At 54.9% G+C, this 26,199-nt stretch overlaps 13 protein-coding genes across 13 annotated transcripts; 9 read left to right on the top strand and 4 right to left on the bottom strand.

Annotated features, from left to right (window-relative positions):
- Window positions 1-1,134: 1,134 nt before the first annotated feature.
- Window positions 1,135-3,121, top strand: LTR77_001075 (uncharacterized protein; the record flags this gene model as incomplete). The annotated part of the gene is made up of 3 exons (XM_064798338.1): window positions 1,135-1,183; window positions 1,241-2,399; window positions 2,461-3,121. The coding sequence occupies 3 exons, from the start codon at window positions 1,135-1,137 to the stop codon at window positions 3,119-3,121; spliced, it is 1,869 nt and encodes a 622-aa protein (XP_064662665.1).
- Window positions 3,122-3,166: 45 nt separating this feature from the next.
- Window positions 3,167-4,405, bottom strand: LTR77_001074 (uncharacterized protein; the record flags this gene model as incomplete). Its single annotated transcript, XM_064798337.1, has 1 exon — window positions 3,167-4,405. The coding sequence occupies one exon, from the start codon at window positions 4,403-4,405 to the stop codon at window positions 3,167-3,169; it is 1,239 nt and encodes a 412-aa protein (XP_064662664.1).
- A 407-nt stretch (window positions 4,406-4,812) lies between these two features.
- RAM1 (CAAX farnesyltransferase (FTase) subunit beta) lies at window positions 4,813-6,415 on the top strand (the record flags this gene model as incomplete). The annotated part of the gene is made up of 2 exons (XM_064798336.1): window positions 4,813-6,315; window positions 6,338-6,415. 2 exons carry the CDS (start codon window positions 4,813-4,815, stop codon window positions 6,413-6,415), a joined length of 1,581 nt encoding a protein of 526 aa, XP_064662663.1.
- A 532-nt stretch (window positions 6,416-6,947) lies between these two features.
- On the top strand, window positions 6,948-8,154 carry MPG1 (mannose-1-phosphate guanyltransferase; the record flags this gene model as incomplete). Its single annotated transcript, XM_064798335.1, has 3 exons — window positions 6,948-6,954; window positions 7,008-8,075; window positions 8,135-8,154. The coding sequence occupies 3 exons, from the start codon at window positions 6,948-6,950 to the stop codon at window positions 8,152-8,154; spliced, it is 1,095 nt and encodes a 364-aa protein (XP_064662662.1).
- A 2,142-nt stretch (window positions 8,155-10,296) lies between these two features.
- On the top strand, window positions 10,297-10,941 carry LTR77_001071 (uncharacterized protein; the record flags this gene model as incomplete). The annotated part of the gene is made up of 2 exons (XM_064798334.1): window positions 10,297-10,552; window positions 10,616-10,941. 2 exons carry the CDS (start codon window positions 10,297-10,299, stop codon window positions 10,939-10,941), a joined length of 582 nt encoding a protein of 193 aa, XP_064662661.1.
- Window positions 10,942-11,379: 438 nt separating this feature from the next.
- Window positions 11,380-13,671, bottom strand: LTR77_001070 (uncharacterized protein; the record flags this gene model as incomplete). Its single annotated transcript, XM_064798333.1, has 5 exons — window positions 11,380-11,710; window positions 11,946-12,023; window positions 12,071-12,684; window positions 12,737-13,162; window positions 13,222-13,671. 5 exons carry the CDS (start codon window positions 13,669-13,671, stop codon window positions 11,380-11,382), a joined length of 1,899 nt encoding a protein of 632 aa, XP_064662660.1.
- Window positions 13,672-13,981: 310 nt separating this feature from the next.
- Window positions 13,982-15,261, bottom strand: LTR77_001069 (uncharacterized protein; the record flags this gene model as incomplete). Its single annotated transcript, XM_064798332.1, has 5 exons — window positions 13,982-14,329; window positions 14,378-14,558; window positions 14,625-14,754; window positions 14,876-15,160; window positions 15,225-15,261. 5 exons carry the CDS (start codon window positions 15,259-15,261, stop codon window positions 13,982-13,984), a joined length of 981 nt encoding a protein of 326 aa, XP_064662659.1.
- A 718-nt stretch (window positions 15,262-15,979) lies between these two features.
- Window positions 15,980-16,902, top strand: LTR77_001068 (uncharacterized protein; the record flags this gene model as incomplete). The annotated part of the gene is made up of 3 exons (XM_064798331.1): window positions 15,980-16,138; window positions 16,187-16,321; window positions 16,384-16,902. The coding sequence occupies 3 exons, from the start codon at window positions 15,980-15,982 to the stop codon at window positions 16,900-16,902; spliced, it is 813 nt and encodes a 270-aa protein (XP_064662658.1).
- Window positions 16,903-17,571: 669 nt separating this feature from the next.
- On the top strand, window positions 17,572-18,702 carry LTR77_001067 (uncharacterized protein; the record flags this gene model as incomplete). Its single annotated transcript, XM_064798330.1, has 1 exon — window positions 17,572-18,702. The coding sequence occupies one exon, from the start codon at window positions 17,572-17,574 to the stop codon at window positions 18,700-18,702; it is 1,131 nt and encodes a 376-aa protein (XP_064662657.1).
- Window positions 18,703-18,937: 235 nt separating this feature from the next.
- LTR77_001066 (uncharacterized protein) lies at window positions 18,938-19,908 on the bottom strand (the record flags this gene model as incomplete). Its single annotated transcript, XM_064798329.1, has 2 exons — window positions 18,938-19,047; window positions 19,119-19,908. The coding sequence occupies 2 exons, from the start codon at window positions 19,906-19,908 to the stop codon at window positions 18,938-18,940; spliced, it is 900 nt and encodes a 299-aa protein (XP_064662656.1).
- Window positions 19,909-20,460: 552 nt separating this feature from the next.
- On the top strand, window positions 20,461-22,360 carry LTR77_001065 (uncharacterized protein; the record flags this gene model as incomplete). The annotated part of the gene is made up of 5 exons (XM_064798328.1): window positions 20,461-20,636; window positions 20,694-21,052; window positions 21,145-21,776; window positions 21,851-22,052; window positions 22,107-22,360. The coding sequence occupies 5 exons, from the start codon at window positions 20,461-20,463 to the stop codon at window positions 22,358-22,360; spliced, it is 1,623 nt and encodes a 540-aa protein (XP_064662655.1).
- A 208-nt stretch (window positions 22,361-22,568) lies between these two features.
- On the top strand, window positions 22,569-23,414 carry LTR77_001064 (uncharacterized protein; the record flags this gene model as incomplete). Its single annotated transcript, XM_064798327.1, has 1 exon — window positions 22,569-23,414. The coding sequence occupies one exon, from the start codon at window positions 22,569-22,571 to the stop codon at window positions 23,412-23,414; it is 846 nt and encodes a 281-aa protein (XP_064662654.1).
- A 295-nt stretch (window positions 23,415-23,709) lies between these two features.
- Window positions 23,710-26,112, top strand: LTR77_001063 (uncharacterized protein; the record flags this gene model as incomplete). The annotated part of the gene is made up of 3 exons (XM_064798326.1): window positions 23,710-25,176; window positions 25,237-25,371; window positions 25,498-26,112. 3 exons carry the CDS (start codon window positions 23,710-23,712, stop codon window positions 26,110-26,112), a joined length of 2,217 nt encoding a protein of 738 aa, XP_064662653.1.
- Window positions 26,113-26,199: the final 87 nt, after the last annotated feature.

The raw sequence follows: 26,199 nt of genomic DNA, 5'->3' as shown, positions 1-26,199 counted from the left end.
CTGTGAGTAAGTCTTTCGGTTGCAATTGAACTGCTGAAGGGTTCGATCTTCTCTCGATCAGCCTTTCCTTTGAAACTGTCGTCTTTCGACCATCTTCCTGGAGGCCTGGGATCTTTTTGAGAAAGGCAGGGGCTTGGAGCACCGGCTGCGTCGGTTCTCATTAGTACGTTTGCAGAGCTCAAGCTCATCGCAGGCGAGCCAGCAGAGTCATACTTGAGGTTGTGACCCTTCTCTTCCGCTGCTTGTTGGTTTACTCAACTGTTTGACAACTCTTCATCAAATGTAGTACACTCGTCTTGCAAGTTCTATCGCGACATTCGAGTTGGGCGCATACTGCGCACTCTGGAACATGGAGAAGGCAAGTGACAGCGAGGATATATGTATGATGGAATATAACATGACTGCACCTCACCATGCTCACCTCTTACCTCTTGAACGTGGCCGCAGCTTTGCTTCTTTGCCAAGTCTTGGACGAAGGGTACCAGCTAATATCGACCTTCGAGATGGCCGAGACAGTCTCACAAGGCCTCACCCACGCCTGATGCAGCCTGTGCCCCCGCGAGTCGACGACGATGGAGTGCCCGTTCCGCGGCGTACATGAGCGGCTCTTCTCTGCCTGACTCAGATCCAGCTTACCGTAGGGTTCTCAGACAGTCAGCCGTACGACATGGAATCCAGCGTCGCCCGAATGGAGCACCCATCCTTCATCAAAACCTTCAGCCATGTCCTCAGACAACGTCTTCCAGAAGGCTGAAAACAATCACAGCCCACCCCCAAGGCTGAAGAATCCCGTCAGTCCGTAATCTAGCCCTCACCTGACGAAGCTCTTACGCAAACTCAAAAACCGCCCTACCGCGACATCCCCTCCTCTCAGGAAAGGATAATGCGGCATGACATCTTACGGATCACGCGTCTTCATCTAAGAACCTCGGTGCCGGTGGAGACTGTACTTCCGAAGGGCGTGGGTATATAGACGTAGACGTAATGTTTCTGACACGAGGGTGAGACACAGTGAGAGTCGACTGGAGCTGTGTACATAGATGTGTCTACTGCGGAATACTTAAGCTCTACCAAGCTTCCAAGGCTATCCAAGCCAAGTGCCTCCTCTTACTACCTAACATACCAATCCCCACAATGGCCGACGAGCAAAAAGTCGACATCTTCATCTCCGGAGCCGGCCCCGGTACGTAGACATCCCAAAGCCATATGTAACCCACCCCACTGACCAATAGTCTCCCAGTCGGCCTCCTCCTCACCTACCAACTCCTCCGCCTCAACCTCACCACCCACCTCGTCGACGCCGCCGACAAAGCATCCCCCGCCTTCCCCATGCTCGGCCGCGCCAGCACGCTCTACCCCCGCACCCTCGAATTGCTGGACCAACTGGATCTCTACGACGACCTGGCGCAAGTCGGGCTGGTCGCTCGCCGCGCCGTGACTTTCAAGGAAGGCAAGCGCGTCCATGGGCGCGGGTGGACGCAGTTTGAGAATTTCACCGATACGTATTTTGATTTCTCGTTGAATGTTCGGTTGAAGTATAGTGAGGATATTTTTCGGAGGCGGATTGGGGAGTTGGGGGGCGAGGTGCATGCGCCGGTGAGGTTGGTAGGGTTGGAGCTGGATGAGGATGCCAAGGACGATTATAAGGTGACTGCCACTTGCTCGACGTTGGATGGTAAGACGTATCGGGTTAAGGCAAAGTACATTGTTGGTTGTGATGGTGGTAGCAGCGCGGTGCGCAAACTCGCAGGCATCCCCTTCGAAGGCGAAGATAAGGAAGACCATTGGGTGCGCATCGATGGGAAGGTGAAGACGAACATGCCAGACTCCAGGGTCGGCTTCGGTGCGCTCGAATCCAAGACCCACGGTAACGTCCTGTTCGTGGCGCTTGACCATGGTGCAACACGGATCGGCTATGTCCTCAGTCCGGAGATGTACGAACGGTACGGCCGGAAGATGTCGAAGGAGGATGCGATCAGGGAGGCCAAAGCGGCGGTTGCGCCATTTGAGCTTGAGTTCGAGACGGTGGAATGGCACACCGTGTATGGCGTGAAGCAGCACGTAGCAGCAAGGCTGCAGGACCGCGAGAGGATCTTTCTGGCTGGTGATGCTGCTCACACTCACTCATCAGGCTCAGCCCAAGGAATGAACACAGGAACCCACGACGCCGTAAGCCTAGGCTGGCGACTCGCCGGCGTGCTCAACGGATGGTACACCCCAGAGGTCCTAGCCACATACACCACCGAGCGCAAAGCGACCGCGGAGCAACTGATCGAGAACGACCGCACAATCTCCGCGCTCATCTCTCAGCATAAACCGGGCAAGTACAAGGACCGCGAGGAGGACACTAACACGCTGCTAGTGGAGTTTATGCAAAGTGTTGGTGGGTTTAGCAGTGGGTGAGTGCTCCGGATTGACGTCTCTCGCGCTTCCGGAACTGGACACTGACAAGGATGGCAGTCTCGGCATCGAATATGCAGCCAACATCCTTAACAACGTCGAGGGCTCATCTCCGCCGTGGCTCAAACCTGGACAACGCTTTCCGGACGTATCCTTGCAGAAGAACGGCCTCCCACGCCACCCTGTCCGCTTCTACGACGTATGCAAGAACGAAGGGAAGTTTCATGTGGTTGTCTTCACCGGCGATGTGCACAGCACTGGCGCCAGCTTGAAGTCACTGCGTGGCCACGTGGATAAATTGACGCCGCAGTTCGCGCATGCCGTCGACTTCAGAACTGTGGTGATGGGTCAGGGGATACCGTTGGCGTTCGAAGAGTACCTGGGCGTCAAGCAGTTCGGCGATGCGTACTGGGATATGGACCATTCAGCGCACACCCGGTACAAGGTATCTCCCGATGCTGGTGAGATCGTAGTATTGCGACCAGATGGTATCCTTGGATTTGTCGCCGAGCTGGACGGCTTCGAGCTAGTGGCGGAGTACTTGGGCCGACTGATCGTGCCCCGGCGCGCCGAAATGAATGGGACAAACGGCGTCAACTACCAAGTTGGCGAGCATGTCGGGTTAGATGAGAACAATCTCTACTACCAGCAGGCGCAGGAGCAGGCGGAGCAGCAGGGTCTCCCGGAGAGTACTGAGTCCGGCGCCATAGCTGTGCACTGATAGAGCGACCTTTAGATGATTGTGGTAGTTCAGATGAACCCCATTTCAGCCATTTCCAGAACTAGGCCTGTGCCTCAATACGCTTCCAGTGTCAGTCTCCATACTCAAAATACTGCCCGAATCTGCGATTGAAGCTTCCTCTGCTTCAGTGGGTGACCGATCTTTGCTTTCGGGTGGAACTTGATGGATTACGGAGCCAACACTCTCCTCGCTCTCCAGGTTCTGGTTGATGTATGGCGTAGTGGATCTAGACGGCGCCGTACGAGCTGTGACAGGACTGTGGAGTGTAGATGTTGCCGTGAGTGATGCATCGTCGTCTTCTGTTTCATCCAGCGCGGAAGCTTTCTCTCCTGCTTGCTCGCGGATTTGCTCGATAATAGCAGCGTCGAGTTCGGCCATACCACTCAGTAGCTCCGAGAAATCAGCCATGAGACTGTGAAACTCCTGCTCCGTAACCGGTGAGCTGCCGAATCGAGCCCTTTCGTACTGCATCAGAAACCTCTGTCCCAGTTCCAATGGATTGACGAGGCCAAGATAGGACAGCTGCGTGAGGTAGTCGCGCATGCTCATGGTTTCCGGTCTGCGCAGAACATCCGCCACCACGGGATCAGCCATCGGTGGACCATTGGCAGGCACCGCAGTCTCCTCAGCAGGCGCCAGAGCAACGGCCTTCGCTTCAATCAGGTTCGGCAGCTCATCGATCACCATGGCGAAATGCAGGTTCGGCGTGGAGTTCTCCTCAAAATGGCTCGGGGAGGACCACCCAGCATGCTGCACGTGTCCCCACGGCGGGTGCGCGGGATCCACCGATATCTCCCTTCCCACCGTGTAGTCATTGCGTGTCAAGCCCTCTGCCTCGGGGGGGAGGACGCCCACCGTCTCCGCCTCCAAGATCTCTCCCAGCAAGTCGCGTGGCCTACTCTCCCAGGCCACAATCGCACTCCGCTCCAACTGCTTCACAATCATCTTCCTCACGCTCCTGCCTAGCTCTCCATCCTCGATCGGTATATACGCTTTCCCCACGCCCGCCAACACCGTGCGATTCGTGTACAGCCGGCTGGCGTAGATGAAGATGGCGATCAGCGCCGTGAGGATGTACGTCCCCCCAATCATAATCACGTATTGGTACGCTTGGTTCTGGATGGCGGACCAGATCATTGACGCCGGCGGGATGGCGAGCATGCCGAGGCAGAGGATGTAGAGGGTGGTGTAGGTGGTGCTGTAGAAGATGCGGAAGAATGGGATGCGGAAGGGGAGGAAGTGGCCGGGGCGGCGTCGTGACATGTTGGACAATGACAGCAGCGTATGAGCTGCTTGGTGTTGTTATCACATGTTTATGTTGTGGATATAGGAGAGGAGGTGGTGAAGTCGAGGTGGTGGATCTCGTCTACACCTACCCCAATCTCAACCATATGCCACCTACCTCACCTTCTACGTCCATCTCTCGTTGCTCAAACGCTGGTCATTGCTTGTTTGTTTTGGATAGTTATTCAGTCTTCTGGAGGTCTCATTGGCATTGATGGCAAAAGCATGCTGGAGCAGTGCAAACGCAAGGTAGACGCACGTTCGAGACATGCCTTTGAACAATAGTAAAGCGGGCAGGCATTGTTTGACGCCTCTACTTCAATTACATGACCTCTCGTCTCCCACGACGTTCCAGGAAAACCAAAGTCCTCTTTCCAACACGCAAAATGCCGCTCGTGAAGAGGGACGATGACCCAGAAGATACGCTTGACGAACTACTACAAGATAAGGCTCGCATTGAAGAGCTCCCTTCCAACGACGACGACGCATACGAAGACGTAGAATCCGACAACTCTGGCATCCCATTCCCAGGCAGACCATCGAAGGCTGAACGAAGAAGAGAGGAATCCTTGCCACCATGGCTGCAAGCCGCGACTCTCAACCTCTTCCACGACGAGCTGCAAACGACGACCTCGGAAGCACAAACGAAAGTTACCGCCGACTGCCTTCCTCTTCTCACCGGCAGAGATACGCAAGGTCTTCCACTGAACAGCCATGGCCTCCCGCACCTACGCCGCGAACAGCATGTCAACTTTCTCCATTCGCAGCTCGGACCGTTCCCAGCGCCGTATGTGGCGATCGACGCCAGTAGGCCGTGGTTCTTCTACTGGACTATGGCCGGTCTTAGCATTTTGGGTGAAGACGTACGCCAATTCCGCGACCGTTTGATGGAGACCGTCCGCCCACTGCAGAACAAGACCGGCGGCTTCGGAGGCGGACATGGACAGTACAGCCATTGCGCCGGCAGCTACGCAACCGTCCTCGCCCTCGCTACGATCGGAGGACTGGACATGATTGACCGCAAAGCGATGTGGGAATGGCTGGGCACGGTCAAGCAAGCGGACGGCGGCTTCCGCATGGCTGTAGGAGCGGAAGAAGATATTCGCGGCGCTTACTGCGCCATGACGATCATCACCCTCCTCAACCTCCCCCTCGACCTCCCACCCGACGCTCCAGCGCGCAAAGCAGATCTCACCACCTTCACAGACCGCCTCGGCGAATGGGTCGGCCGCTGTCAATCCTACGAAGGCGGCATCGGCGGCGCTCCCACCAACGAAGCCCACGGCGCCTACGCCTTCTGCGCCTTAGCATGTCTGAGCATCCTCGACGCACCGCACGTCAGCATACCCAAGTACCTCGACGCTCCGGCTCTGCTGTCCTGGCTCGCGGCGCGGCAGACGCAGCCGGAAGGCGGGTTTCAGGGTCGACAGGAGAAATTGGTCGATGCGTGTTATGCACATTGGGTGGGCGGGTGTTGGGATTTGATTCAGGCTGCTGTTGCTCCTGCCGCTTCAAACGGGATGAATGCGGATGTCTGGAACCGCGCAGCCCTGATCCGGTATCTCTTGACCTGCTGCCAGCAACCGGGTAAGAAGGGCGGGATGCGGGATAAACCTTCCACTCGGCCAGATGCGTATCATACGTGTTACTCGCTCGCGGGGCTCTCGCATGCGCAGAATCATTACCAGTACGACAAGGCAGCACCCACTAGGGATGGCGAAAAGGGCAGGTTGACGGCGGCTTTCAACTGGACGGCGGAGAAGGCGACGGAGACGGAGTTGCAGGGGTGGAGGATTGAGAGGGAGGATGTGGTGGAGTTTGTGCATCCGGTGTTTGTGCTGCCGATGGGGGTGGTGGAGGAGTGTCGGGGGTTGTTTGAGGGGGTGGGGGTATGACTGATTCATGCTGAAGATCTTGGAAGGTGCGGTCATCCCGCGGGTCGTTGGCGAAAATGCCATGAGTTGTGACGCTGGTTTGGATGGGGTATAGAGGTTGGACAACCATTGATCAATGTTCTGAAATAGGAGGAGTTGGAAACACAGACGCTGTACTGCTCACCTCCTTCTTTTCTCCGTGCTCTCCGTCGTAGCTGGCAGTGTCCTCGTCGCCACGAAAGCGACTCCAAGCCAGCACGTGTTCTTCCAATCACCAGCATTCGCCTCGCGGAGAAGACAACACGGAGGCGAGAAGGCTTAATCAATTTATAGCCATCCGCCGGGCAATTGATTGGCTCGGAGCGCATCGTCCCTGAAAAGCAAGGAGGCTTGCAGCAGGGTCCAGCTTCGAGCCACGCAAGTCAAAAAGTTCAGACCGCTACACCTGTCCATTACAGTCCAGACTACTCCTCCCCATTGACCTCTTCAGTCGCTGTACACTGTCATACCAGGTCTTGTACTCCACCGCAAGACCATCGCCTCTCACTCCATCCTCGACTGACTCGAAGTGACTCGGCGACTGCCCGCGCAAGCTTCAGCGATTCGACCGACCCCATCCCCTCGCTTCATACCACAACACCGCCAATATGAAGGGTCAGCAGCACAAACAACAACCAGACGTATACCCCTCGCTTACATTCTTCCAGCTCTCATCCTCGTCGGCGGCTTCGGCACCCGTCTCCGCCCCCTCACCCTCTCCCTCCCCAAGCCCCTCGTCGAGTTCGGCAACCGCCCCATGATCGCCCACCAGATCGAAGCTCTGGCCGCCGCCGGCGTGACCGACATCGTGCTCGCCGTCAACTACCGCCCCGAAGTCATGACCGCCGCGTTGAAGAAGTACGAAGAACAATACAACATCAACATTGAATTCTCCGTCGAGACCGAGCCATTGGGTACCGCTGGGCCATTAAAATTGGCGGAGAAGACGCTCGGGAAAGATGATAGCCCGTTTTTCGTTCTGAACTCAGATATCATCTGTGATTTCCCGTTCGAACAACTGGCGGAATTCCACAAGTCGCATGGACAGGAGGGGACGATTGTGGTCACGAAAGTCGAAGAGCCGAGCAAATACGGCGTCATCGTGCACAAACCCGACCACCCTTCCCGCATCGACCGCTTCGTGGAGAAGCCCGTCGAGTTCGTCGGCAACCGCATCAACGCCGGCATCTACATCCTCAACCCTTCCGTCCTGCAGCGCATCGAGCTCCGCCCGACCTCCATCGAGCAGGAGACGTTCCCCGCGATCGTGAAAGACGGCCAGCTCCACTCTTTTGATCTAGAGGGCTTCTGGATGGACGTCGGACAGCCGAAGGATTTCCTCAGCGGGACCTGTCTCTACCTCTCTTCCCTGACGAAGAAGGGCAGCAAACTCCTCACCTCCACCTCGGAATCGTACGTCAACGGTGGCAACGTCATGATCGACCCTTCAGCCAAAATCGGCAAGAACTGCAAGATCGGACCCAACGTCGTCATCGGGCCGAACGTGGTGATCGGGGATGGTGTGCGCTTACAGCGGTGCGTGTTATTGCAGGGGTCGAAGGTGAAAGAGCATGCCTGGGTGAAGAGCACGATTGTGGGCTGGAACAGCACGATCGGGCGGTGGGCAAGAATGGAGAATGTGAGCGTGTTGGGGGATGATGTGAGCATTGGGGATGAGGTATATTGTAACGGGGCGAGTGTGCTGCCGCATAAGAGTATTAAGCAGAATGTTGATGGTGAGTTTGCAATCTTTTTACCGTCTTGTGGGTGAGAGGGTGTGCTGACGAGATGGCAGTTCCGGCGATTATTATGTAAGGGTTGTTTGTCGAACGGGTATGGCGTGGGCATGTGTTTGGGCATTATCTCGACTCTGCGGCGTATGGCGGCCTTGGGCTTTGGATGGCAGTGTTTCTGCCTTGCTGGTGTACGAGGCGTTCACGGCGCGAGATGGGACAGGGGAAAGCGTTCTACGCGGGCTTACATACAGTATACAGGACACGGGCCCGGTACGGTAATGGCAGGCAAGCAGATCGGCAGGCGAAAGGAGGCCATTATGCAGGCCTGCGGGTATAAGATGGCTGTGCTTGCAGAATACAGACAATGTATGCAGATGTAACTTTGCGAAGCATTCGTCTCTCAGGGCACGATCGTACCTGTGGTGGAGCAGCTTGAGCCGGAGCAGAGAGTGCTATGTCGACTTTCCAGGGGACTCCGACCTTCTCGCCCACCCGCAAAAAAATGAAAAGGGGCTGTGGTGGGAGCTGAGCTGTTATTCAATTTGATGGATGTTTGAGGGACGCAGTCCGACTGCCCAAGTCTGAGTCTATGTCTGAGTCCAGCAACGGATCGTACAAATTAGTGCCTTTCTCATTTCTACCCTCTCGAACAGGCCAACAAAGCTCCGCCGATCCACACGGCTCCAGCTTGTGTGCGCTCACAGCAACTCAGCAGGCGGGCAGATGGGCAGTCGTGGGATACCAAAGGCGAGGATCGAGATGAGCAGCAAGCCACCTACCGTGAGAAAGCAGCCCACCGGGCATACTTATCTGGCAATGTTCTTCCATCCCCAAAAGCACACGAAGAGACGACATCACCCCCGTCAGCAGGCTCTCAGGGTCTGTGAGAAGAACCGTTTCACACGGCTCAATCTTCGGCCTCGTGGGCCGCTTTTGGTGATTGTCGGCAGCTTGGGCGGTTTGAGCCTGCTCCTCTGAAGATAAGCGTGGATCGGGAAATGCATCGACATCGTCACTATCGTCGTGTCGTGCTGCCTGAGGATCATTTGCTGGCGCAAGTGCTGCCAATTCCCCTCGTCAACGCCTGTCTGCACGAGCAGCTCTCGAAGATAACAGTACGGTGTATGAACTAAGTTCGATCGGTAATGCGATATCCGTGCCATTTTCCTGTACGGTGACCTGATCAGCGTTGCAGGGCGGAAGGCCAGGTAGACGGCGAAGAACGTGGTATGCCGAAGAAGGTAGAGCAGAGAAGACGTGCGCGGTGTGTTTGACCGAAGGCAACCATTCCAGCATGGTGTGGTGCGATTTGGAGAGGGACGACTTCGTAAAGGACCAGACCATGATAGCAACTAGCACATGAGCGAGCGCGAAAGCCGAAGATCCTTGTAGAGGGAAGGCCTCCATAGGGGCGGCTTGTAGAGCAAAACAGAGGACATCGTGGGCGGGGTACTGGTTCGGGGTAGAATGGATAGCGCGGGGTAGGGGCAGACGGTGGAAGTCTCGAACTCGTCCACGGTCGTTGCGATGGAGCAGACGGACAGGTGGGATAGCGAGGCGGCGGGGATCGAGGTACTTGGTAGAGCGGTTTAGCTGCTTCTCCTGATAGCGAGCCCAATTTTAGCATAGTGGACCTGAGATTTGAAGACTTCCCTAGAGCCATACCTCGCGGCGTGCAATCCTGAGACGGCGCTGCAGCTGATCTTGCAGTCGCTCGTTGCGGCGTTCGGTGACAAGACGGGGACTGCATGTCAGTGGTCTTCCACATCCTGGTGGCGACGGAGGGACCGCAGCAGCAGCAGCTTTGATCCGAGCCTTCTTGCTGCGAGCCATAGCGGGCTACGCTCGTGAAGATGCACCGAGCAGAGCTGATGGCTAGGGAGTGGCTGGCGTGTGCTTGCTCTGCCGGACTGTGAAGGTGTTGCTCGATGAGCGAGTCGAAAGCCGTCGTGAGAGGATTTTCGCTCTTGACAGCAACGAAGATGTGCAGGGTGCACATAAGTTCAATAAGGTATGGCTGTGAGATGCGGCGCCAGAGTGTTCGCAGGCGTGTGAAGCGGGTGAAACGACTTGAACTTCACTTCCATCGATGTCGTGATTTACGACCTCACTTCACCAGCTTCACGGCCCTTTCTGAAATCTCTTTCACACTTCTGAACTTCTAAACGAGTGGCCAAATCTGATTTGAAACCATCCAGCACCAGTCAGACACGCACACACCATGGGGGAAGAGAGTGCGACTGACGCATCTTTCCGCAAACGTTACGAAGATATCTGCGACCTCCGTGACGAAGACCGTCTTGATGAGTTCGTTGAAAAGGCGAAGGAGCTTCTGAGAGAATCGCACCTACCTCGCTACTACCGCATTAGGACGTTGATCCTGACGGGGTCCACTGTCGGCAACTGGCACGATGCCATGAGATACTGGAAGGACGCAGAGAATCTGTGGCGGTTCGTCAGGCGCCGGTACCCCGACGGTGCGTATTTATCCTCCGCCCTTCTCCTTCGTGAAACGATTTGTGCTCACACCAACCGTGCAGGCGAAGAAGAGTCCATCGACCGTCCCATGAGAGCCATTCGCGAAGACCTCGACGAGCTCAGGACGGTGCTCGACGAAGAGAAGCCAACTGACGAGGAGGAGGGAGATGAAGCGGCTCAAGCGAAGCTGGAAGGGATCGGAGCCGATATGGACACGAAGCATGCGGAAGACGTGGCGCGAGCTGCGGAGGAGAGCGACGATCCGGAAGAGTGTCTGGAGGCGGATGCGCTTGTCCTTGGAAAGACCGTGGAGGAGCTCCGTGCCGTCGAGGCTCAAAAGCCATTCTACACGAAGGCAAGTCCCCTGGAGTCGCAAGGCGGACGTTAATATGCTAAGACGTTGCTGTACCAGGTGCAGGTGCCGACCGTCACGCAGCAGGGAGGCTCGGCAGAGAAGATGGAGACGGATATAAAGCCGCCGTTGATGTCGACCGCCTACGCGCAGCCTGCAATGGTATGTCACCAAACATCCCCGTGTCTTATTTCTCCGGAAATGACCATGCTCTTACTCTCGCCGCAGCTGACGCCACTGCCACACCGCGGTCGTGGCAGCCCAGACAAAGGTGACCGCCTCGAGAGCTTCATGCGCAAGCCATCATGGTACGTTGGTTCTTGCTCGGATTGTCGTAGTTTGAATGCTGATTTCAAATACAGGCACCCTGAGAAGTGAGATGCGGCGAGTGGAATGGCAGAAGAGTCGAGGGCAAGAGGGCTGAACGTGCATGTAGCTAACGCTCTTCATTAAGATTGCAAGCACTTACATTGCTCAAAAAGCTTGCCACAAATTATCATCGCCCACCAGATCGTCCAGGCCGCCTCCGCTCGCATCCCACATCGGCTGCTGCTGCAATTGCTGCTCCTGCCCCATCTGCTCATCAGCCCGTTGCCGCATCTCCAGCTCCGCGTGTAAACGGATGAACGGCTGCCAGAGACTGTCGTTCCCGCGCAGGTAATCGATGCTCGGTCTGTCCCGGAAGACTTTGGCGATCTTCTCCCGCGCACGCTTCGCTTCCGGTGAAGTGCTGAGGGCATCGTTGCTCAGGACGGTGGAGAGCTCGGTGGCGAGGGCGTGCCAGGAGAAGACGCGGATGATGGCCCTGTGCGCACGTAAGGAAAACCCGTCAGCAGATGTCTCGTGAATCAGAAAGGCCATACAGAAGTGTTCCGCGCCTAATCTGGACGATGGCAGAGGGTCAGACCCAAGTCTCGTAGCTAATCGACAAGCACAGATCCGCTCGGATAGCCGCAGGCGCTCTGGTCCATCTGCCACGAGACTTGTCTGAGACCCTAGAGCATAAATGAGGGAAGGGGTTCTGTTCACGTGAGACTCACCAGTCGAGTCGGCGGTGGGCGTATTTGTCGCGGATGGATTGGACGGTGTCGCAGAAATCTAGGGCGATGGTGACGAGTCTGGCGGATGGTTATTCAGAGGTCATGTCTTGAGCAAAGCGACTTACCTGTGTTCAAGTGCTTTGTATGTTGTTGTGATGCAGGCACTGTTTCTTGCCAATGGCCTCAGCTGTGTGAGATGGATTCTCTGGAAAGTCAGATTTGCAATATCCAATGTCAAGGACTGCTGGAGGGTGTTTAGATCCAGTCGTTCGATATATCTTTCTTGCACCGCGTCCCATGCCTGTCGTCGCAGCTCGTGGTGGTACTCGGCATACTCTTGGTCCTGCCCGTTATATGGGGCGCTGTGTGCGAGGACATGCCGCAGCAGGGCTGCTGCTTCGTACTGTACCAGGGCCAGAGTCATATCAGTGAAGCCTTCGTCTGCGACCGGCCGATAGGTAGAGGAGTCGGAGGTATCCCAGGCCGAGTCGTTGGAGTTTTGAGGTAGTTGCACATCTGCAAATCCAAGATGCACCGCACTGTCAAGCCCGTGGTTCTCCATGCACCAGCTGTCCACCAGTTGCATGAAGTGCCATATACGCCGCCGAAGCTCAATCTGCCATGGCGAGAGGCCGAGACCGACTCCATCCCGATGAATGCCGAGCCGCTGGGCAATGCGGACAGCAAGACCTAGCAAAGAGCTCGCATGGAGGATAGAGCCAGTCCAAACCAGATAAGCCTTCACATTGGTATTAGAGACATCTGGCTGCATCTTTGGCGAAGATACTTACGATATGGAGAATAAGTGTTTGCAGGGTACTGAGCTTGTGGGTTGTCGTCAGTTCCAAAACCCCCAGACCTTGCTCTACGTCGCGCTTGAACCTCCTGAGCAATGCATCTCGGGTTTCTGCAAAATATTCGAGACAGTCTTGCTCCGTGAGACTAAGCACGGCAAGGTTGAAGATAGCGCTGAGCTGGACCTCGGAGCCAGCGTCGCCGACACCTCGCTGAAGATGGTTCAGCTGCTTCAAGATTGTACCCTTGTGCAGGATGCGGATGAACTGGTCGACGTTAAAGATGTATGCTTTCATCAGTAGTAAAGCGCGGCTGGGGCAGAGTTGGAGACAGAGCGGCTGCCACGGAGAGTCGGGTGTCTGTAACAGCCATTGGGATGCCGAGGGCGCATCTTGGTTGAGAACAAACTGCAGCGAGCCGATCTGGCATCGATGGAAACGTCAGCGACGGGGCGTCTCAAACTACAGGGTGGGACACATACCTCATCGTACATGGATCCCCAGAAGGCATGGATGAGATGACGTGAGCTGCCACCGGAAGAGACCAAACGACCTCTCCAGGCGGCCTCGACATCCCATCTGATCTGAGGAAGTCTGCTGAAAGGATCGCGAGCGATCTCGTCGACCAAGAAGACGCGATCCTTTGGCCTTTGAGGCTGGCTCGGGATGCCCTCGGCACGATACGACGATCCCTCGCTCAGCTGATTTTGGAGATCCGCAATGGTCCCCTCCAACTGCCGGACTCTCTCCGCCAGTGCTGCAGCTGTCCTGGAGGCCTGTTGGGGCTCTTCAGGATACGAACATGGTATGCCGGCTTTTTGACAGTTGGTGCAGGGATCAGTCTTGGAACATCGGACCTTGCGGTGACGGCAAGTCTTGCACGGCTTCTCATGGGCTTCCATGGGTTCGGCATGGCTGGAGCTGAAGTCCATTGAAGACAGGAGGACCCGGTGTTGAGAGCAGAAAGATCATGGTTTAAAACAGACTTTCATGACCTACTATCTTAGTGACGTAGCATTACAGATGGTCCATGCAACATACGTAACCACGTTTACTCCGTGTTCGATATGACATCTATCTTTGCAGTATTTTGGAGTGCTTGTGAATCAGAAGGCAGAGGTTGGATGTTGAGTTGAAGTTCCCATTTTGATGACCAAGCATGGACCGTGCGCTCAAAACGAATGCATGTTCTAACCTCACCTCCTCCCCTCTTCTCTCCAACTCCAACCCTTGACACTTACCCTACAACGCAGCGTCTTTCAAATCCTCGTGCACTTGCGTCAAGATACTCGGCTGAGTAGGTTTGAAGCCCATTCTCGCGCTGCGGTTGGTGTGCATCAACATGTTGCCTGCCACGAGGTACTTGACCTCGCCTTCCCCTGCCTCCTCGAGCGGCACACTTTTTGCCTCCGGCGACTTGAAGATGCCCTTTGCATACATGACCTTGGCCAGCTCTGTGGCCATGTCTTTCCAGGCAACACGCTGCGTCTCGACGTTGAACCACCGGCTGTAGACGCTTCCTTGAGCGGGTCCGGATGCGGCGAGCTCGAGCACTTTCAGCATGAAAGGCACCACATCCAGAACGTGCGCCTGATGCTGGTCAGCGGTGCATCCTGAATAGCGTATTCAGAGACTTACTGTGCTCAACACTGCGCTGCCATTTCCGATGTACGGCACATAACCCAGTGGTTTGGCATTGCCGGTAATCAGCGAATAACCGACACCCATGCCTTTCGAGCCGACCGCAGCTCCGCCGTATGTAACCGGAGTGCATACGACGTAGGTGTCGACAGCGCCATTCTTGCCCGCTTGGAGAGCTCTACGCACGCAAATCAGTGTACTATTCTGGCTCCCATGGAACCCCGATTGAGGAGGGCTAACTCACACGACGTCCGATTGCCCGTTGAACATCTTGTCGTTCACAAGCTTGATGTCCTCTTCGTTGTCATCGTCCCACACCTTGCTCGCGGGATTGAATTCGCCTGTCGTGCCGAAGTCAAGGAAGTTGCCGGCACCTGTTTGTTCTACCCTCAGCGCATGCTCTTGGGTCCTTCTTCTGGGATGACACGAGTGACAAATCCCCAGCCAAAGCTCGTGCCGAAAACGCGAGCAGTGGGTAAGACAGCACCGACTTACCGCTGATATGAAGCAGTTTGCCTTTCGGACCTTCCGACCGCTCACTCAGTCCAGCAACAATTGCTGATATGGGGGCATCCGTGAACGAGTTTCCTGCGTTCACAGCGATATCATTCTCCTTGCATAACGCTTTGATCTTCTCAAATTCGGTGAAGTCCCCGGTTTCGATGCGCTTAACCCCAAGCTCCTTCTTGACCTCGTCGGAAGTTCGAGTGCCTCGAACGTACGCCGTCACCTTCCAGTCTGGATGCGCTTTGACGATGGCTCTGGTCAACGGAGCGCCCACTGGGAGAGCGACTTGTCAGCGGAGGTTCCCTCTCAAGTGGGTCATGTTGAAGGCGTTGCATACGGAAGCCCGTGGCTCCAAAGACGATAACGGATGGCATTTTGGTCTTGTATCGCGATGCAAACTCTTTGGGAGGTGTATGATGGGTGAGGTATTGGAGGTAGGAATTGACTGTCTTCTGGCAGTATCGAAGACGGCACTGTCTGCGAATTTAACCATTGCCGCTCCATCGCGCAAGGCCTGTCAATAGAAGCTTCCATTGTATCTGCGAGAAAAATGCATACTGGGTGACTAATTCTGGTATCGACTCGTTGAGCTGCAATAGATTATGTCAGCTTCATCCATGACTCTCCAACGTCGACGGCGGCTCCAGATAGAACCAAAGGGAGAAGTTCGGGGTGCTTCTTCCGCTGCCCGTGAGACAGGTGTGGAATCTCAATGCCCCGAAGAGACAGGTTTGCACCACATGCTAGCTTCGCTCGCTCGGCGAGAGCTCGCCGAAGGGGCTTCCAAAGCATCGCGGTGGAACCCAATGGGTCTTCGACACTCTTTCAAGCCTGATACCTCAAGCTGAACCTTAGCAATCTACTCTGTGGATACTTGTTGCTTTCATAATCCGCGAGAATTGTTCATCACAGCTCGAAGACATCAGTCCGGTGGGCATGGTGTCTTGACTGATATATAACCAATCTCGAGCACCACTCAGTCTCCAAGAACCCAACATCCGCATCGAACCTCCCAACTGTACTTCTCAGCAAGACGAAATCTCTGGTGCAACTGAGAAGACGAGAAAGAGAGTTAAGAGAAACACAGCCATGATGGATCTCAAGGGCAAGACTGCGATTGTGACTGGGTCCTCGAAGCCCACTGGTACGTTGCAACATGGCACCAGAAGCTACCTTGTTCAATGGCTGACGGCGCTCACTACAGGCATCGGTGCCGCTGTGGCGTTCGCACTGGCGGAGCAGGGCGCCAATGTAGGTGTAGTCGGACCTTTGAGCATTTTCTCCAGCTGACGAGCTCAGATCGTGGTCCATTACAGTAATTCTGCCGACTCCGCACAAGCAGTGGTGAAGCAGATTAAGGATCTCGGTGCCCAAGCTGTAGCCATCAAGGCCGACGCAAGCTCAAATGACTTTGGAAAGACTCTTGTCGAAGGAGTAAGTCGACACTTTGTACTGGTCCGATGGCAGACGAGCGCTAACACAAGAACTCCATGCAGGCATTGGACGCCTTTAACACCCAAACGATCGATATCGTCGTCAACAATGCTGGCACAGCGGCGGTCCATCCAAGCATCGCCGAAGTCGACGCCGACTCCTGGGACACCGTGTACCACGTGAACGTCCGCGCGCCATTCCTTCTCATCCAGGCCGCCGTTCCACACATGAAAGAAGGTGGCCGCATCATCAACATCGGTTCCATTGTTGCACGCAGCGGGAACAAAATGCTGACCGTGTACGCTTCTTCGAAAGCTGCCGTGACCTCCATGTCCGTCAGCCTTGCAGAAGAGCTCGGTCCGAAGGGCATCACGGTCAATGTGGTGGCCCCAGGCCCAATTTCGACGGAGATGAGCATGAAGGGGAGCCCGATCTATGATAAATTGATGAACAATGCGCATATCAAGAGAGAGGGCAGTGCGGAGGAAGTCGCCAGCGCCGTTGCTTGGCTGGCGAGCTCGAAGGCCGGGTACGTTACCGGTCAGTTGATCGGGGTGGATGGTGGGATATCCTTCCCTTAGGAATAGCGCCAGGAAGTGTGATCAAGAGGTAGCCGATGATCTCGATGCGTTCAGGCGTCTCTATTATAGGTCATTGTCAAAAGCATGCTTCATACCCAATACCACGCCACGAGACACTTCGCGGGGAGGAGAAAATGTTTGCCTAGAGCTAAGCACTATATTCCATCACGGTTTCTACTCGCTACTGATCGTAATGCTTCAGCGTCATCCTTCAGGTTGCTTTTGCCCGACAACAGACGACTGATGCTGAAGTACGCCTAACTACTTGGTTTCCAGTCTCGACCATCTCCGTGCTCCTACTGTCCATACGAGAGCCACTTCAAGATAGTGGCCACATGCTTGATAGCGATCGCGGCTTTTCGGGTCGATTTCTTTTCTTCCGTTGGTCGTATCGGGAGCTATCCGACGTCTCGTCGGCTGTCAATGAGGCCTTCCGAGCACACGACGAGCTGGATTTTGTTGCTGTGGATCGTTGATGGCAAAGCCTTCTGGCCATTATTAATGAAGAAGAGTGGTTTGACTGCGATGGAGTGGAACATTCGGCATTATCACGGGCTTCACGACAAGCAGTAATACCAGCTCAAGCATCCAGCAGCGACAACACTGACAGATAGTTCGACACCGTCTTTCTACTCTTACCTTTTGGACTTATCGTTCACAGAGATAGCCATGGCGACCCTGACGCAAACGCAGCCAGTGCGAACGCAACACCATATCTTTGTTGAGCCGCAACCTAGAACAATCGAGATACCCAGGCCTATCATCCAAGAACAACCTCTTGCGGCCACACATCTTGCTCTCACAGTAAACGAACAGTTACAGTACAGCCTGACTCAAGTCTCAACACCACATCTCGACGAGCATGAGGTCCTGCTCAGAACAAAGGCCGTTGGACTCAATCCCATTGACTGGAAGACTGTGGAGTACAAATTCTGCATGCCCGAGCTTCCCTGGATCAATGGTCGAGAATGTTCTGCCATTGTTGAAGGCGTGGGATCTGGTGTCAAATCATTATCGAAAGGCCAACGAGTATGGACGTCGACGTACTACCGCGATCGAAGAGCAGGGTGTTTCCAAGATCTGGTCGTTGCGCCTGAACACACTGTCATCCCAATGCCTCGTGGGGTGAGCTTTGAAGGTGCCGCTTCCTTGGGCGTGTGCGGTCTGACCGCAGCAATGACAATCTGGAAGTGGTTCGAAGTACCAATGCACCGCAGACGTCAGACAAGGTCATCATCACGGGACGACAGGTTCGCGCTCATATGGGGCGGATCAACCATCACCGGCCAGTTCGCCATTCAGATTGCAGCAGAAGCAGGCTTCAAAGTCATCGCTGTAGCTTCTGAGCGGACACAGCGAAAGCTTTTGGACCTTGGAGCACACCACGTCGTTGCTCGTGACGGAAAGTCGCTTGCAGCCATCGCGAGCGAGATCGAGCGTATCGGCGAAGACAAGATTGTTCTGGGTATCGACCTCGCCAGTCCAGAGACCGCTGCCGTGGGTGTAGCATGTCTCTCGAAAAGCCAATCCGCTCGCTTCGCACCACTGGCCATGCCCTCACCTCCTATCGACGCCCCGGAGAATGTCGAGATCGTCAATGTGGAAATGAAGAGATTTGTCCTGGATCCGACGTCGAAGCAGTATGCCGTACGATTAGCTTCCTTGGTTGGCCAGGGCCGAGTGAAACTTCCAAAGGTCGTGGCATTGGCTGGCGGGCTGCAAGATGTGGAGGCTGGACTGCGGAGGATACGCGGCGGTGACATGGGCGGGTCGAAGCTGGTTGTACGAATGCATGGTTGAATAGACTAGGACTGTGGATTGGGGCTGCCAGTCCATTGGCGTTTGAAACGATTTAGCGATGCATGGCAGGGCCAAGGTTATTCAGCATTGGTAAAATATAGCAGAGCGGCAATAGACAGTAGACGGATAGACTCACCAAGCACAAGAGATATCATCAAAAGTACCTTGGGATTGCGCATATGTTGCTGGTGTTTGACTGTGGTGTCACTTCCCCCCACATACAGACATGGCTAAATCACAGTCTACCACCTTCCATCTCGCCCACCAATTTCTGCACCCCCTCGCCTTCTCTGACCTTACGATAAGCCTCCGGACGCGGGAGCTCAAACCCATTGAAACATGTTCCTGCAAACAGAAGGGCAAAAGGGTTAGCGAATGTCTCAGAAATGATAGGGGTTTGCTCGTTAGTTTGGTACCATAAGTGATCCCGCCTGCTCTGAAGACTGGCCTCAACTTCGCGAGGTTTACTGTGGCCTTGTCGGAGGAGACGGCATCTTGCCACGCATGAAACAGAACAGCCTCCAACAGGACTAAAGTCGCACTTCGCTGGCCCGACTGCGGGCTGGTGATGTCTTGATGTGAGTGATACCTCAATTCGATCGAGAAGACCGCCTCCGCTGCGTACGAAGGCTTGACCAGTTTCGCCGGTCGTGGATGCAAACCAGACATCGGCCATTCCGAGAGATGCGGCGGAGTGTTGATCGAAGTGGCGTTTGCAGCCTCGATGAAATGATCGCTGATAATGCTAATGCATGCTTGCTTCGTGTCCAGAACGTTGCTGAGGCTGTCGTTGGCTTGCTCTCCGACGAAACAAACGGAGTAGAGAGGCGGATCAGCACAAACTGCCTGGAAATAACTGAAAGGCGCCACATTCTGGACCCCGGTGCTGGACATGGAGCTGAGTAATGCAATGGGTCGTGGCACCGTGCTTGAGATCATCAGCTTGTAGTTGAGGTTGGTAGGTCGTCCAGGTTCGCTGGGATCGATGTCGAGGACATCATGTGACTTCCAGTCTTCATCATTTGCTCCATCTCCGTACTTCCAGGAGGGGTTGGGAGTCTTGGTAGGCCGCCAGGCAGATGCTGCGTCGTAGTCTGGTCGAGATGCTTCGACGGCAGCAAAATTGCGATGCGGATTCCGATTCACCAGTGCTTCCTTGTCGAAGGCTTCGACCGGTGCTGACGTCGGGTCTGTCACGCTGCCCATGGTTGTCTGAATGATGTCGATGACAGTCCAGAGTCGATGCAAGTGGTGCTTATCGACGGTGGCGACTGTGAGCTCCAGACGTCGGGTCGTCCACAGGAGAAGTTCCTCAGAGTCCTATCGAAGGGCTGCCGATATGTCCAGCGCCGCGGGCTGAGCGCCGATTTGGGCGCCATAGTGTCCACTATCTATGGCAGAAGGGAGTTTGCGTCTTGCGAGTGTTCCGCTCAGTCCGTGTGTCCAACCCCTCGGCCGTTGACTTTCACCGCCGGCTGTTCACACATGACTCGCTTTCAGACCCTTGCAAGATAACCTATCTCTCCTCCCCGGAGCCAAGTCACCTTCTTGACCTCTGGCGACCAGACGGCAGAGCAGTTTTACTTCCGATACCTTGGGGTAGCCACGTGGAAGACATATAACGATGGAAGATACCGTGGAGTCGAGACCATCTGTCGCCGGACTGGTCTTACTTCCTCTCTCAGTACCTATATCAAGTGCTCTGCAGGGCGGTTGAAACACTTCTAGCTCCTTCATTTGGACAATCGAGACGTGGCCATGAAGTTTCCGCAAGTACGGCGCCCAAGGACCTTTCGCTCCCTCCAACTCAACACCAAGGAGTCGAGATGGATCAACGAAGACATCGCCCCGTGTCCTCCTGAGCATCAAACCTTTACCAACCGCGCCTTCTTTGGCTACTGGGTTGCGGCGGGTCTGAACACGACAGCATGGGCGTAAGTACCATCGTACACGATGAGAACATTGAGGAGGACGTGGCTAAGGATTATCAGCTTGGGCTCGAGTAATCTGGCCAACGGCCTGGACATCGGCGGCGCTCTAGGAGGCATCTTCGTCGGCGGCGTCCTCGCCGGTCTTGTGGCCTTCCTCTGCGGCGAGCCAGGCGTCCGATATCATCTGGGCTTCTCCATGATGAGCCGCGCGACCTTCGGCATGTACGGCGCCTGGTTCGTGGTTATGCTCAAATGCTTCGTCAACTTCATCTTCTTTGGGATCCAAGCATACTGGGGTGGACTGGCGGCGAGCGTGGTGCTCTCGTCGATCTTCCCATCGTTCCAAAACATGAAAAACACCTTGCCGTTGTCCTCCGCCATCGAAACGCCGCAGCTTATAGGCTTCGTCATCTATATATGTAAGCTCCACGCACTACGGAACGCTCTGAGACCTTTTCATCTCCCTTCCAACCGTGGAGATATCTGCTGACACTTCTTCTTAATACTCTAGGCATCTTCACGCCATTGATGTTCGTCCATCCTTCTCGGCTACAGCCGGTTCTCGCGGTATCTCTGGTCACCACATCGTGCACGGTTGTTGGAATGTTCATCTGGGCACTTGGACAGAACGGCGGAGCTCCTATCTTGCCACCGGACGTCAACATCTCCTCAAGCGAGCGCTCGTTTCAGATTCTGCGAGCTATGTCTTCTGTGGCTGGCTCGTGGACGGGAGCATGTATTCGACAGTCTGACTGGACTCGTTTTGCGAAGACCAGGAGAGCGCCCGCCGTACACCAGCTTGTCTCGGGCCCGCTCACTGTGACCGTGTGCGCAATCATCGGCGCATTTGCTACCAGTGCGATCTACGACATGTACGGCGAATTAATATGGAACCCCATTAGCGTCTTACAGTTCCTCCTGGACCGCAACTACGACGCTTCGTCAAGAGCTGGCTGCTTCTTCGCGGGCATGGGTTTCTTCATCTCGCAAATCGCGACGAACCTTGTTCAAAACTCGGTCTCTTGTGGAATGGACCTGGCGGCCTTAGCTCCTCGTTGGATTGATGTGACTCGTGGCAGTCTCATCATGTGTCTCGTTGGCTACCTCATCCAGCCATGGAGGTTCGTCAATGCACCGGGCACGGTAAGCTGAGCACCCCAAACACGAATGCCGAAATCTGGAAAGCATTTGCTGACGCTCTGATTTACCATTTCTAGTTCATTACTGTGCTCAGCAGCTTCGGCATGTTCGTCTCTCCGCTTGCCGGAATCAATGCAGTTGACTTCTGGCTCGTTCGGCGCATGCGCTGGAGAGTGCCGGACTTCTACAGAGGCAAAGGTCAGAGCATCTACTGGTACACTTCAGGACTGAACTGGAGAGCGTTTCTGGCTTGGACGCTCGCTGTGTGGCCATCATTCCGTAAGTTTCTTGTCGCACCCAGATCGTCTGTTTTTCAAGCTGACTGTTCTCCAGCCGGCTTCATCGCAGCAACAGGTGCAATTACAGTCAACGTGGGCTGGGAGAGATGCTTCTCTATCACATGGCTCATTGGGTTCTGTGGAGGAGCTTTTGTCTACTATGTTGTCTGCCTCATCGCACCGCCACCCGGCAAGCCGTACCAGACTGTCTACATGGAAGATGAGGCGACAGCATTCGAGGGCCTGGAAGTCAGCAGCGACGGGGAGAAACACCCCACAGCTAGCGTCAAGAGCGCCGGCGGGTCGTAAGGTTGTATGTACGATCTTTATTTGTTCTTGGTGTACGAAGCCGGCAAAGCCGTTAGGCGAGAGTTTGAAAAGATAAGGCCGTCGGCAGATCTTCCGGACTGGCGGGCCTCAATCAAAGCGAACTGTTCGATCAGAACTGTACAGCTATATAGACATTATCCCGGCATGTGGTCGTTTCTGCAGTATTACATTGTCTCCTTACTTCACTATGCCTGAGCTCATCGTCAAGAAAGCCTACATTGACGTCTCCTCGACAAACCAGCAACTCCACTACAGATACGTCCTGCCGACATCGACATCCAAGGACAGCACCATCGTTTTCCTGCACAAGTCCGCTTCCTCATCTGTCAGTTGGGAGCGGCTGATGTGCCACTATGCGGCGGAAGGCTTCTCATGCTATGCGCCTGACATGCCCGGGTTTGGAATGTCATTTGATCCGACCGAACAGCAAGCCGCAGAAATCGAGCAGGCGGGGACGAAGTGGTATGCTGAAATCTTCCTCGATGCTCTGAAACAACTGGGCGTAACAAAGCAGAAGTTCCATATCATCGGCCACCACAGTGGTGCTTCTCTGGCCACACAAATTGCCGCAGACCATCCAGACCTCGTGGCGAGCATCTGTCAGATCGGCGCGACTACCATTGGCTATGAAGAGCGGCAGAGGATGAGGGAGATCTTTCTGGTCCCGTTCAACCAGCCGACTGAGGATGGAAGCCATCTCCAGAAGACTTGGGACTACCTGGGCAAGATGGGGGCACAGACCAGCCTTCACCTACGACAACGCGAAGTCATCGACCACGTGCGCGCATGGAGAGGGCGAATGCTGATATACGGCGCTGTCTGGAACCAGGATAGTGAGACGCTGTTCAAAAAGGTCTCTTGTCAGGTCTTGGTACTTTGTGCGAGGGATGATGTCTTGTGGGAGCATATGGCAAACGTGAAGGTGGTGAAGCCGGAGGCCATCACGGGAGAGATAGAGGGTGCCAACTTCTCGCCAGATCGTGATGTTGATGGTATCGTCAAAGCCTGGGACGGCTTTCAGTCTCGTTGTTGACTTGATGGAAAGGGTTGAGCAGGGTGTCTGAGCCGTCCCATTTGCGGTATCACATGTACAGCTCGTTCTAGTGAATGCGCAGCAGTCAATCGCTATCGATTTGATTACGTTCGCTTTCCTTCTCCAACTTCCGTCGGGATGGCAATCGTCTTCCGAACATTATCAACACCTCCACCTCCTCCCTTGGCTTCAATCATCTTATCAACAATCGTAATCATGTCTCCGCTTGCCAAAGCTGGCCGTCATAACCGGCGGCAGATGCTGATGCTGTCCGAATTGCACCCTCTCACCAGCAATGCCAAGGGGCGTACATCCTCCCATCCCACAGATGGACTTTGCATCGGCAAGTCAGCAGGCTGGCCCGAGACCACGGAAACGAGCACGAACGGCTGTCGCTTGTCGACGTTGCAAGGCGAGGAAGCAGAAATGCGACGGTGGCCATCCTGCGTGCCATAATTGTTTCACATCCGACAGTCCTTGCGAGTACAACCTTACTCCTGCCCTAAGCCGAAACCAAGAGCAGTATCTACGAGCACGGAAGAGGGTGGAGGAGCTCGAAGGTATCCTTGGTCGGTTGGGTGAAGCCTACGATCATGGAGCTGCCAACTCAGTGTCTCCGGAGCCCGCAGAAGCCACTGCTGCAGCTACTGCGCCTACATCAGCAGCTTCTGCAACTCCAGACGAGGGAATGCAAGACTCCAGTGTAGCAGATGGGGTGCAGAATCCTCGCATGGCACGTGATAGCTCGTCCCAGCCCAGCTTCGTTGATGTGTTAAGGCATCTGTCTTTGCAAGCAACAGGGGGTTACGTTGACGCCGCGTCGACCGCCACCTTTGGACGCATGCTACAGGCAGTTGTTGCGCCCAAGGGCGAGGACGCTGCTCGTGGATGCCTTCTGGAGCAGAATCTAAGCCCGAAGTCTTTGGACGTCTTAGCACATCCGACAGGACCAAACAGGATCACGCTGTCTGGCATTCCTGATGTGGTCGCCAACCGCATGCTCGAGAAGGGCTACTTCGGGTACATCTCAACGCTATGGCCTATCATGCAGCCAGATGTGCTGAGGAATCTTCACGAACGAAGGGCTAGCCTTGAAGACCGATTTGAGGTGACCGCCTTGCATCTTGTCTACGCCGCCGCAGGCCGATTTCTCGAGACGACCGGTGAAACTGGCTCATTTCGATCCGAGCAACACTACCAAGCAGCGGCGGCATTGATACCAGAGATATTGACCCTGCAGGATGTCAGAAGCGTGCAGATTCTCGCACTATTTGCCATATATAGCCTACGAGCGCCAAAAGGACCCGGAGCATGGTCTTTCGTTGGCATGGCAATGAGAATGTGTATTGAGCTGGGACTGCATCGCAAGCTCAAGGACACATCTTGTGCGGTATCAAAGGACAAAGAGCTTCGGCGGAGGGTGTTCTGGAGCTGTTATTGCCTTGACCGGCAAGTCTCGATCATCCTAGGCCGTCCTTTTGCAGTCTCTGACCATGACGTCGACCAACTTTTGCCTGCTGGAGTGCACGAAGATGACGACTCGGGAGAGTCAATGGCTTGCTTCGTCCATATATGTCGCCTGCGCATAATCGAGTCGCACATTCAGCAGACAGTGTATCGCGTCGATCAGCCGCTCTACTCGAATTCGGCAGTGCTTGGTCTCTCCAACTTTGTTGAGCAGCTCGAACAGTGGAAGATGGGCATCCCTTCAACCAGCGATCAAGCTCCTTCGAGCCCTTCGATCAATCACCACGATTCATATGTAAGTGGCTATGCATGTCTATGCTATTAGGTCAGAAGTCGTTCTGACATTGTGCAACAGCTCATCTACTACTACCAAGCTGTACGGTTCCTACTGCACCCCCACATCTCCTCACCTTGTGCGCAGGATCAGTACATCCGCAGAGCTGTCGATGCTTGTGGTGGATTGTGCTCAACGTACAAACGCTTGCACCAGGTATGTGCGTCCTTTCTCTTTCTCTTGATTCTCGTCCTCCTTGCGCCTTTCGTTTCGACGACCTCTGCTCCACGCCTCTTCCACTTCTTCTCAGTCTGCAAGATTGCTAACCAATTCGTTCCGCAGAACGTGACGGTTGGCTTCTCCTTGATGGCGCTGCATTCCGTCTTCTTCGCGGGGCTGACTATGCTGTACTGCGCCTGGAAGTCGCCATCGCTCGTCCTTACAAACTCCACTCGGAACAACATCAACGACTGCAGCATAGTACTCTACATCATCACCGAGCGATGGCCGGGCGCGAAGAGGTACCGAGATCTCTTCGAATCTATCAAGGACCCGGTACTTCACACAATCGAACAACATGACAATCAGCCACAGATGGCTGTCGAAGAACTGCGACCAGATTTGTTCGGCGCCTTGCGCTCCATGTATCCCGCAGAAAGCGGACAGGATGAATTCTCCGCAATGCTCAGAGAGATGACAGGATCGGGAGGCGCTGGCGGAACCGCAACATCGCCACAGACGCAACAGCAGCAGCAATACGACAGTTATTTCTCTACAAACGACCTCTCGGTTCAACCAGGGCTCGCCTTCGACTTCTCCCTGCCATTGGATCCAAACACTCTAACGCCTTACCAGTCTTATCCATCCTTCAATGCTCCGATGCAGCAATGGCTTCCGGGTACAGACACAAATGCCGACCCCTGGAACGTTGAATCAAGGCTGTCGCACTCAATATAATCATCAAATACGCGGCTGCTTCTGCCTACTTTGAACCGGCCAAATACCAAACACATGATGCCTCAAATGGCATGGTAATGGCATAAC

Source organism: Saxophila tyrrhenica, assembly GCF_035928015.1.
Source record: "Saxophila tyrrhenica strain CCFEE 5935 chromosome Unknown scaffold_2, whole genome shotgun sequence".
NCBI classification, from domain to species: domain Eukaryota; kingdom Fungi; phylum Ascomycota; class Dothideomycetes; order Mycosphaerellales; family Extremaceae; genus Saxophila; species Saxophila tyrrhenica.
This window is presented reverse-complemented; position numbering and strand designations above follow the sequence as displayed.